The 12,526-nt window shown below is 41.3% G+C and overlaps 1 protein-coding gene across 4 annotated transcripts in view; it reads right to left on the bottom strand.

Moving 5' to 3' along the window:
* RFTN1 (raftlin, lipid raft linker 1) overlaps positions 1–12,526 on the bottom strand; it is a 95,517-nt gene that overhangs the window by 10,119 nt on the left and 72,872 nt on the right. For all 4 annotated transcript variants that reach the window (XM_064413675.1, XM_064413695.1, XM_064413685.1 and 1 more), the window contains one exon: positions 8,175–8,290. In XM_064413675.1, the coding sequence (XP_064269745.1) occupies positions 8,175–8,290 (116 nt within the window). The remainder of the gene's footprint in view (positions 1–8,174; positions 8,291–12,526) is intronic.

Genomic DNA, 12,526 nt, shown 5'->3' on the forward strand with positions numbered 1-12,526 from the left:
AAAGATGACCTCTTGTTTTTCCCATGTGCTGGTACCCATCACCCCAGTGTGCCTGTTGGGCTGTCTGGAGGCAGGAGGTGTGTACATGATGTAGAGGTGTTCCCACCTCTGAGCTCCTCAGGCCCTTTAACAAGCTCCCTCCAACTCCACAACGCTTCACTGGAGTCAGACACTGCACCTCATCTCCAGGTCCTCGGGGAACAGACTATTCCCAATAATTGGCTGAGTTTGAAATGACAGACAAGAGGAAGGACTCATTCCAAAATAAACAGGTTAATCCACATGGGCTTCAAACTCCTGACTTGCAAATACAGATAATTGAAGCTTTTTTTAAGACCACATGAAATTATTTCTCTCTCCCCCTCCTGAATCATAGGCTGTAATTCTATCCCACGACTGGAATCTGTGTGCCAGCAGGAGTCACAGTTATACAGACCTTTAATTGGTGTCATATTAAATGCTTTCTAAAGCAAAAATGCTTCTAAACAAACAATACACTGGGGGATGGGTGCAGAGGAAAAGAGTAACCTTGTATTCGTTTTACATTTAATACAGTAATTATTTTATCTACTATTATTAGAGACAACAGAAATGAAATTTCAAGCACACCATTCCCTCGAATAAAAGTGCAATGCTCTTTCTAACTAGCAAATACTGGATTTGAACACCAGTAGAAGTAGAAAAAAACCGTGCCAGAGCTCTCCTGAAAAAGAAGTGTTCAAACAATGCATCTCAAACTGGGAGACATTTCATTCACTGAAAGGGTGGAAAATTTTAATTAACTTGCTTCCCACTCTCCTGTGGATGATAAGTAATCTCTGATCACACCTTGAGTGTCAAGAAGCCAGAGCATATTGAGCTAGGATTTTCCCTTGACTTGCATCACATAAAAAGAATTCTTTTTATTTGTAGTTGTATTGTTTGTTTCCAGCATTTTTTTCCTTTCACAGTTGCTCCTGCTCATTAGGAGAAAAAAAAAGATAAAAAAATGATAAGAATAATATCTAGGGCAAGCCACACAAACAACTGCATTAACAATTTTTCTTTTCTCTTCCCCCTCCCTACTGCAGCAATTTTAACCACAGCAAGATAATAAACAAGAAAACTACTAAGCTCTTGTGAGACAGAAGTTCTTCAGAAATCATTCTTTCCTAAGTGAATGTGATTCAGTTACAAGGCAGCTATGGATTGTCACTATTTAATATTTTTTTCCAACATGGATTAAAGAGTGGTAGATTGAGAATCCCATTAAATAAATCTTAATAAAACCTTTATCAGCAAATCCTAACAGACTGCGTACCAAAATTTACTGACAGATGGCAAAGAGGATGGGAAGTAAAAAAAAAATCAAGTTGCTTTGAAAGTGTAACCTACTGTTTTTCGCAGAAAATGGGCACTGCATTCAAACGCAGCTCCTTACAAAAAACAGAGGGGTGCCACGAGGGTGGCACCCCCAGCCAAGGCTGGCTACCAGTCCCCAGCTCTGCCAAAGCCCAAGTTTTTCTGTTCCTGGGCAATGAAGGGAGGCCATGGAAGTGGCAAAAGCAGGACTTGCACCTTAGTGGAAAAGGAAGAAAATGCAATAAGAGAAATTGAATACCTGGACTGTGCAAGAATGACCCAGTAAAAGCATGCTGCAAACGTTTTATGTTTGCAGTAACACAGCTGACACGGGGACTAAATTCAGGCTCTAAATTTGTGAATTATTTGCCTTTTTCCTTTTCAGACTTCTTCCAAGAGATAATTTCTGCTGACAGTGTAACAGTATTGAACCATTAAAAACATTTATTGGAAGCAAAAGGGAAGTTTCACAAATGCTTCAGCAATAAAAAAGTTGGACTTTGCTCCTCTAGTATTGAGCTGCTCCTGAATCTCCATGTGTAACACACCACAGCATGTTGCTGGCAGACACTTGCTACACATCCAATAGCTGTGGAGCAGGGGGCTGTGGGATGGCTCCTGCATCCTTGGAAACCACCAGTAGCTTTGGGAAGCAGGTGGGTCACTGACCAACAAAGAGCAGCTGCCAAATGGGGACCTCACTGGAAAGGTATCAGAAAAGAAAAAGAGTAATAAATAAATCCACAGACAGGCTTTTCCTTCAATATTCTGGGCATATGTAATTTGGAGTTTTTTATAGTTACTAATATATATGTGATACGTGCAATGTGAAATATTCTGGAGAATATAAGTGAGGCTGTAACACTCTAAGAGGCAGCATCGTGTTAAGAGAGTGTTTCTGCAATTCAGACGTATCCAGACACAATTTCAGTACACACACAGGCTGCTGAGTAGCATTCACAGCTGGCTCCACATCAAGGGTAAAATGAAAACAACAACCAAAAAACCCTTCTGTGCCCACAATGCCTGTGTCTCTCACTGACTTCTGTGGATGCAAATCCTATTTTCTACCATTTATAAAAACTAACAGAAACATCAGAGTGCTCCTGATACTGCCTGCACCTGTAACACAGCAGTACATTTGCACAGCAACACAATTTTGCATTTATAGGAGTAGCAAAAGCTGGACAACATGAATGTGTTGACACAGTGGGTTTTCCACACAGGAAACATCCTATGAGATGTGCTGAACTCACCACTGCATGGACAATGTACAAATGATGAAACAACTCCACATAACTGTCCATGAAACCCAAGAAATAAATGTGATCTAGCAATCCATCAGTACAGTTTCTTCAATAATTCTGGCATTTTTATTTTCACAATTCCTGCAACACTTGAAGTGTACCTTAAGGTGAACATTGATTTTACTGCTTGTCCATCAATTCTCTGGGGGGAAAATACAACATAGAAAACCACTACCTGAGAACTTACACACTCCAGTGTGCCCTACACACACAGCTTAATCATCCCCAGGCAGCTTCCTCGACACAATTCCCTTTGGTTATAATTTATTCCCAAACAACATGTGGCTTTCACCAGAAGGCTTTGTGCACCACTCCCCAGTTATGCAAGTAATGATCTATTTGCATGCAAGCACTGCAGCTGAAGCCTAGACCCTGCCCTGGCAGTGGCTCACACAGCAGGGAGGCGAGCCCCTCGCCCACGGGCGGGCTCCCTGGGGTCCCTGCACCCACTGCCACACCCCTCAACAAGCTCACACAGATGCACCACCCAGGGCACTACTGCCTGGCTGGAGACAGCTGCTGAGCAAAAGAAACATGTGTCCTGCATGGTTTTATAGGAAATACAAAAAAGGACTGAAATACTTTTTCTCAGCTTGTTCTTAAGTGGGAAGTTTAGATCTTGGATGCTCACTTTTCTCTTGAAGGTTTTATGGGTGAGCAGAGAACTAATTTTTAGAAAACTGTCACAGCTGGGAAGGATTTTTTAATCCATACTGTGCTGAATTTTCAGTCTCTTTACTTCAAGTGCCCTTTACTCACATAGAAGAAGCTTTCACCTTGTTAGATGTTCAATGCTACCAGAGCCACAAGAAATTATCGGGGACGTTCCAAGTTCATATTGTTAGATTCTGTTACTAAATTAATAATCAAAACCAATGAAAAGATTAGAGAAATTAATCATGTGGATGTTAATAAATTTTAAACCTATATCTATTGAGTTCAGCAGAAAAATATATATGTGTATATGTGGCTTTCATACCTTATATAAAGGAAAGAAACAAGAATTAATAAAAAACAAATTATTAGAAGATAAGAGATAACCTGAAGGCTTTTATTCAGCTCTTCTTAAAAAGCAACAAGAATTCAGCAACAGACACTGCAGAAATCTTTTGCCCAGGCAGCACATCTGCCCTTTGAGTGGTAAAGAGGGTCACACACATGACTCCCCTGGGCTTTTCATGCCCATTGCTGTCAGCTCCTTGGCTGACCTGGTCATGCCTTTCTCTCGTGGCCAGAGACAGCAGAACATGGCTTAACTGACATATGACCTAAATCAGATTTACAGACAAATCAAATCCTTATTTCCAGAGAATTTGTTTTAAGGCTTACATTAAGGCAACTTGCAACCTAGGCTCAGCAGAGATAAATTTTTAAATCTTTTGTTATGTCGCACTTTAAAAGGTTTACCATGTCTACGGTGGAGACTGACCCCATTCAAGTCTGCCAGGGAAATGGCAACACCACGATACATTTGAGATTTTAATTCATGTCAGTACACCAAAGGTATGGTATAGCAGCAAATACAAAATGATGAATCAGCAGCTCAAGATTTTCAATGAGAAAATACATGTAAATTAAGGACAATATTTTCAAAATGAACACAGCTTCAGAAGCAGAACAATGCAGCAATATAAAATAAATGTTACAGCACTCTATTTTAAGGACAGTGTTAGCTATTTTGTCTTGGGTAATGGGGAAGGGAAGGTGACAGATTTAGAGTTGGGGAGATGGAAATCATGCAGGCTCTGATTAATCAGAACTGTCTACCCACATTTGCCTACACAAGCAGAATTAAAACCATCAAACAAGTTTTAGGGCCAGATCTCAGAGACTGCAGTGGAAATAATATGTCCTGACATTTTTAGAGTTAAAGTGATAAGGATGAGTGCAGTATTTTGTCATAACAAGTCCTGTGGTCATTTGTAGAGGATACCACAGCTCTATTTTTGAGAAGAAAGAGTTAAATTACTCAGAGCTATTACATCCTGTCTGCTGCTTGGCGGGACCACATACTGTGACAGCTGCGAGCTTTACATCCTCTACAAACTGACATTTTACACACATACTGAGTGCATCACACTGTTCAGCTTGTTTTCTCTATTAGCCTTAGCAATTAAAAAGGCAGCACTTTCCCTGCTAAGAGGTGTGCCAACCCCTCTCTTTTGTGTGAATGGTTAAACAGCAACCCTTTACCTTTTCATTTAGAGAGGTTTTCTTTCTAAAGGACATCGATACATGCTACATGTCTCCCTTTCTAAAAAAGCTTTCTTCTGTTGTGGCTGGGATTCTTTTGTTGGTTTCTTCTTCTTCTTCTTAATTAGCATGGCACAAAAAATTTACATTCAGTTCAGACCACATCTGAATAACTCCAAAACTCATCCAGATAACCAAATCTGATACAAATCTAAAATAAGGATCCATTATATACAGTTATGTCATGCTATCCATCAGCACTTCTTCCACTGCCTTGGCAGAAATGGAAAAAACAAACAGAAAATGTTAATGTAGATCAGAGTTGAATGTACACCAAAAAAACCCCAAGCTTTTACATAAGAGTTATTCCACTGCTCCATAACTATGTCTGTAACAACTATACTTTGTAAAATTCATTGTTTAAGAAGCCTTAAAAAAGCCTTTACTGGCTCTTGGACACCTTCTGTCACAAGTGAACTCTGCCTCCTTCCCCATTTTACAGTCCCTTCCTCTGCCACTGCATTATTCCATGCTGATGGTAAATAAAGGTGAATTCCAACAGGGTTTAACACTTGATCTTCGGGGTACAACACTGTAAAAGTGCCTACAGATCCCCCAGCTCCCAGACCTTTCTCTGATTCCATGACTTTACCTACCTACACCTATTATGTCTCGAAAAGCATGAGGCAAGATATATCCCAGCAATTCAAACTGCAGGAGGAGGAAACCGAAGTGGCCAGCTCTGCTCTTTCTCTAAATAGGTAAGACCTTTGCAAGACTTCCCTAATGCCTCAGCACTCTTCCTTCAGAAAGTTTTTTCTTCCTCATAGTCTTCCTCTTTCAGCTCGGTGGTGAACATTTTCATAATGCCCACAGAACAGCCACACTTGATTTCAGAAGAGCAAAATTGCCAGGGAAAACCCAGTATCCAAAATTTTAATTACCGCAGAGAATAATCTGATCACACTGACAAGCTCTGTATATGCTATCAGTTAGTTTCTGAAATTGCACATCCCAAATATTATGTCTGGAACAGGAGATTCTCCGCATTAGCCCTCACAAAGACATGGTGTGTAGCAGTACAGCAACTCCTGACACACCAGATGGCATTGGTGGTTCATTCCTTAATCTGCTGACCAGCTGTGCTCTTCAGCATGGAATTGCTAGAATTGAAAGCAAATGATACTCCACCTACGAGGCCTCTAACACTTCAAAGGGTGCTGCTAGAAAATACTGTTCTGCTGAGTCCTGGTGTTTTGGTCAGCACTCTGCCAACACAGGATCCCCATTATCCTTGTCATGTAGCTTGACAGAAGCTGTCTTGTGCCCACAGAGATTATGCCTAACTTTGTTATTATATCCTACTGAGATGGAGAACCTTGTATTGGTTTGTTTGACAGCCAAACTGGCCCCAGCCAGGAATCCATTTATAACTCCGAAAGCTATTTCCAACATGGCTGTAAGTGATGGTTAAGGATAAGTAATATGGATTAGGTCAAGTATGCCCTGAATATTCTGTGTACTCAGCATGTCTGGTTTAGTTTCTACTGAATGAAATCCAGTTTGTGCTCTGTGGGACCATTCTGTGAGGTGAAGTGAGGCATATTAAGGATGGATCAGTGGGTTCACTTCAAAAAGGCACTCCTGATCTGAATTAAAATGCTTGTATGAACACAAGATCCTCTAAACTTCTTGAACCCACAAACTTGTCCAGAAAGGAGTTCCACAGATCTGCTGCACAAGTAATCTGAAATCTCTCTTTTGTTTGCTTTGCACCTGGCTCTGACTAGCACCATTTGGCATTGACTGGAAGAGATGGCAAACAATCCCTATTTACCTCTTTCCCATGTTTTATGAGCTCTCTACCCATTCCATTTCCTGCAACTCTTCTCTTTTCCAGGCTGAAAGGACACACATGTAGAGTCTTCCTAATATGGAAGCTGTCTGTATTACTGACCATGCCCACTCTCTTCTCTGAACAATTACTGAGCTAACACAGCCTTCTGAAATAAGGTGCTGTCAAACACAGCTTACGCAGTAGTATGAAGTAGTATATACTTGCTGTTTCAACCTCTATTCATTTCCTAACAGTTTTAAACACATGGTTAACATTAATGCTTCTTAACGTTTGCCTTCTTGATCAGCCCTGACCTAATGCACTCATGAAACCATCTGTCATTACCCCAAAACCTCGTTCCTGAGTGGCAGCAATTTGACCCTAAAATGAACAAGAATTTACAGTCAAGTCTGTCATAAAAGGAATAGCATTTAATGCAATAAAGGAAACATTTTTCAGACACACATCAGCAACAAGAAAAGCTGCTACTAACGCAGCTTGTTAACTCTGCAACTCTGCAAGTTGTTTGTAGCCATTACTATTTGGCCATTTCTTGCTGCACTACAAAACCATCATCTAATAACAAAACTCTTAAGTCTCCTGGAATTTTACACGCTTACTCTAGCATCTGTCCCATTTTCCCTTAATCTGTTCTTCTGGCATATGTGTGCCAAAAGGAGGGATTATCTGTCTAAGGATTTTACACCCTTTACAATACATTCCAAATGAAATTATCAGGTATTGCCTTGATAGATACACAGCATCTATTTCTAGCAAACATCAGACAGAACCAAAAAAAAAACCTTCTAAAAGTTATGCAACTACTTCTTCCCCCAACCTCCCATGTTCTTACTGCTTCAAGTCACAAAGAATTTAAGCCCAGCTTTTCAAACACAGAAGTATTGTGTCTATAAAATTCGCTGTGGAAGACTGGTACTGACCAACCTGGCCTAAGCAGTGCTTCTACTGATCTGTGTGGGCACCTGGACCTGCAGAAGGCCAAGCTGTGGTTTGTCTATAGAGGCCTATCCAGAAAATGCAGTTTTTTCACCATATGAAGGAGGACAAACAGAGCCAAGGCAGTTCTCTGTGCTTTCCTGCTGCAGCTAAGCCTGCCCTACCTAAAGGGCTGCCTTCTTTAGAACTGCGATGTTACAATGCCTTGTGTGATCATGTTGCCCTGACAACCAATGGAGATCCTCCGTGCAGCTAATCTAGCAGACATCTGTAATTTTAAGACAGATAGCCCTGAGTTTCACTGCTCACTGTCACTCACATTTCCTACCCTCCAAAAAAACCCATGAGGTCGAGATCAGGAGTGTGTTGTACAAACCCAGAGTGTGGTGAACCGGCATTACTGTTAACATTGCATCCCTTCACTTTGGCTGCCTGGCTGGTACTGTTTTAGCACAGATCACTACATGAGAGTCTGTCTCACAGTCTTGGAGTGTTTTGATTTACAAAATAAAGTCAAAGAATAAAGACTGTACACATACCTTCAAGACAGTCCACTGCTCCACCACAATTGCATCATAGCCCTGAGTGGTTTTACTGTCTTCCACAGCAAAATCTTCAAAGAGAAATACTCCATCCATTGTCCCGTGTAAAGAATCTGTGAAAACACAAGGCTGCCTGTAAGCTTTATAGAAGACACTCCATGTGTAGTGGGGCATCTGAATTTATTAACAACATATTCTTCCAAGGATGTGACTACAAAGTTCATAGACATTCTCTGATAATCTAGCTCTATTAAACGAATGAGACCTGTATCCCTAGCAGTTTTAAGAGCAATCCTCCTCCCTAATGGCAAACCTTGCTGTCCACTCTGTTATTCCTTTGCCATCAGAAACCACAGCTCTCCCAATCTGAGCAGGCAAAAGTGATTCAGTCCTCAGTTCAGCAGTACTGCTCAACTACTTGAAGCTGTAAACACACTAAAGGCCATGTATTATGCCAACATGTTATTTTCAAGTGGTTTTGAAGGTAGACTGATTTATTTTTATGATATTTATGATATCAATACTTGTGACTATATCCATTCATTCACACAAGTCAGAATCCTGCATATGGATCAGCCACTGCAGATACAGTGATCTACATGGACTAAGGATGATCTGGCACATCTGAACAGTGTGAAAGAAAAGATACATTCATAACTATTTAATCAATTTATGAAGGCATTTTGACCATCTGGTTTAGTGCCTCTCTGCCCTCATTTGCATTCCCTACACGTTCAGCCTTTTTTCAGACAACACATCCTCTTAAAGTTACTTGAGCAGCACTTTCTCCTTTAACTCAGCCACACACTCCATAACCAGCAATTACTCCCATATACCAGAACTTAGGTTTTGTCAGCTCCATGAGAGAACAGAAAAAGAACAACTGAAAAAAAAACCCAATCCTTATCTTTCTTTGTTAAAATAAGCTGATTGATGGAACAGAATTATGTTTAGGGAAACTGTAAATAAGCAGGACTGTGCTCTTTACAAACAGAGAAAACTCTTCTCACATTGTCAAAAAGCGTCTTTTTCAGCCTTTCTAATATGAACAATATATCTACCCTGTATGACTGATTATAAAGACCTTGCTTATCCCCTCCCCAAATGTTGTATTTTGCATGATAGCTTCCTTACATTTCTAGCAACACTATATTCCTTGAACTGGTATGATACATGTTTTTGAAATGCAGTCACACATGCCAAACTGACAGATTCCTGAACTGACAGGGGAGTTTTCTGGATAAGCCTGCTTAGGTGCTTCATCAGGGTCATCCTGCTTTCCTGGTGGATGTTACGAGGTCAAGAAATGCCAGCAGGAAGGAATTGCTGCCTCCAAGAGAAAACATATATCAAACTCAGAAACAATTTTCACAAAGGAAGCAGTGAGGAGGATTAAGAGGCTTCTTACCTCTTGCAGACACAATCTCAGTCAACATCTTCCAATGTCATTATATGATCTAAATTCAATTTATTATCTGGAAATAACAAATTTGTTGCAGGCAAAGCCCACAACAGACCTGACTCCTATATCTGAGGGCTTATGTCTACACACACACACTGCAGCAACACTGCTGCTGCAGGTGTCAATGCACAACCCCTCTGTTTCTATTTGCACAGTCCCTTAACATCTTTTGCTGCTGTTGCAGTCGAGTCATTATTAAGTTGCAAGTCAGGAGATGAAAATGTTTGTCTCTAAACTAAAACAGCTTTTTTTTTTTTTGTTCACTTATGAAGGAAAAAAAGCTGTAAACCACTTACTAGGGATTATCCTTGAGATTCTGCTGGGAGACTGAAAGAAGAAGAAAAATATTCTGTCTACTTTCACACTGTTTCCACAGGCAGGTTTCCTGCAACTCTATTTAAAATAAAGAGAGCCGAAGACTCCTCACCACTACAGCAAGCCAGGATTACACATTGCTCCAAGGTGGATGAGCTGGACTACAAAGCAGTAACTCCTGTCATCCAGACAGATTTCTCATCCAAGTGAGAAGAACAGACATTTTTGTTGTGAAATAACAGGCCAGATCACTACGTAGCTGGGTTACAGGTTTGAAAACACAGGGACAGCAAGCTTGCCACATACCAAAGGGTCCAAGATTTAATTACTGGATTTCATTCAAAAAAAAGCACTTTGTTAGACCTGACACTACAAAGGGGGAACCAACTCAATTTCTGTGAAATATCACATTCCAACACCTAAACCCATATCCAAATCTATTTCAGGATGCTAATGTACAAACAGTCCTTTAATTTTCCAAAGCAGGGATGACAGGACAGCACCTAAGACTGAAAGCAGATCCCTGCTAGACACAGACATCCAGATCCTGCCAGGGCAGCTTTATACAGCACCAGTGCACTGCTCCTGTATTGTGAATTCCCTTAATGAAATTCAGTGTCACACTGTTGGCACAACTGCAGCTTGAGCTCTCCCTCCGCCCCGTGTTTGCCAGCTAATTAATAAGCGATCACAACACAATCAGCAGGCGTGTGTTTACACTCACTCGTAAATCATCCTTTATGTTTCACTCTGCTGAACATTCCACTCATGCAATTCACAGCTTCCACATATGATGGCACATATGCAATGTTTTAGAAACCAATAGCTGAGCCTGGGAGATCCTACAGGCAGCAGAAACTTTTGGCGGTGCTGAGTTTATGGTCGGACTCATGATCCTAAAGGTCTTTTCCTAAATGATTCTAAGATTTTGCTTCCCTGTTGGAAGTACAGTGATTACTGCTGAAGGCTACATCCATCAATCATACAATCCATTGATTTTTTAATGGGGTTTTTTGCTAGTAAAGAAACCCATGGAAAATGAGAAAACTGCAAGGGGAAAATGATGATGGAAAGACAGCTGCAAACTTAAAGAACAGTGTCTGTTCAACAGAGTGATGCTGGTGAAAAACTCTACAGAAACTGGTTGATGACAATCACTGAGATTTCCCTCCCAGCCAGAACCAACCTCCTCTCTTTACCTGTCACACCACAGTGTTTTAAACATGCACGCCATGAATGCACACCTGCCAATTCTCACATCTCACACCTTGGCTGCACATTTTACCTTTTACAGCTCATGTACCACACTTCCAGAGGAAAAGGGAGGCACAGGAAAGAATAACTGGATCAATAATTCCTTTGCATGTGAAGCATTTGGGATGCTGAGAATAATGGGTGAGAGGAGAATGCAGCAGAGAGAAAGCTAGCAGGGTCATGGTTTGAAGAAAAGGCACTTGCAGCCCATGCTATGCGGTCAGGATCAGCAGGAATTTCAGAGAACCTCTTACACAGAGGTGTGGAAGGACAAAGAAATGGCCAGATGCACTGACTCTATCTGCAGCACCTTTACCACACAGGGCTCTAGATCTAAAGCAACTCAAGCTGACAGTCACATGTTCTAGAGCTGGCCCACTAGATGAGATGCACCTGACCCAACAGCTTCATAGAATCAGAATAATTCAGCTGGATGGGGACCTCAGGAGGACTCCAGTCCAACCACATGCTCAAAGCAGGTTCAGTACAACTGCAGACAGACCGCTCATGACTTTATCCAGCTGCATCTTCAAAATCTCCAGGAATGGATACAACACAACTTCTCGAGCAGCCTCTTCCAGAGAGTGACCGTTTTCATGATGAGAAAGTGGTTTTTTATATCAAAAAAGAACCTCTCTTATTTCAATTTATGTATATTTTTCCAATCCTCCTACCACACACTGCAATCAAGGGCCTGGATCCACCTTTTGATTGTCTTCTCATAAGCACTGCCAGGCACTGTTAGGTCCCCCAAAGCTGTCCTTTCTCCAGGCTGAACTAATTCTCTCAAGTACTGGTTAATCTTCAGCTTGCTGCCTACTAAAATTCCCCTGGACCTTTCAACAGAGCTGCTACCCAGCCAAGCTCTCCCCAGCCTGGATTAGTGAAAAAGCCTCTCCCTTCCCAGAGGCAGAACATTGTCCTAATGGAATTTCAAACAGCTCCTGCTGCCATGTTTTTCCATCCTGCCCAGCCTCCTCTGGACAGCAGCCCGGTTCTGAGGCACATTAGCTGTCTCCTGAGTATGGGATCATCCACAATTCTGACAAAAGCAAGCCTCGTTGCCTCCTGTGCATCATTGACAAAATTGTTAAACATAATGGGCCCCAGGATAGATCTCTGTGGTACTCCACTTTTTATTCCAGGTAAACTGTCACCTATTGAGTCTAGGACCCTCTGAGTCTAGCCATGTAACCAGATTTTTACCCATCTAGGCTGCATGGTCCTAGCTTGGATACAAAAATATTGTGGGAGCCACTGCCAAACTCCCTTGATGAATTCATCCAAAATGACATCTACTGCTTTCTCTTCACCCACA

This window comes from Passer domesticus, chromosome 1 (assembly GCF_036417665.1).
Source record: "Passer domesticus isolate bPasDom1 chromosome 1, bPasDom1.hap1, whole genome shotgun sequence".
NCBI lineage: Eukaryota > Metazoa > Chordata > Aves > Passeriformes > Passeridae > Passer > Passer domesticus.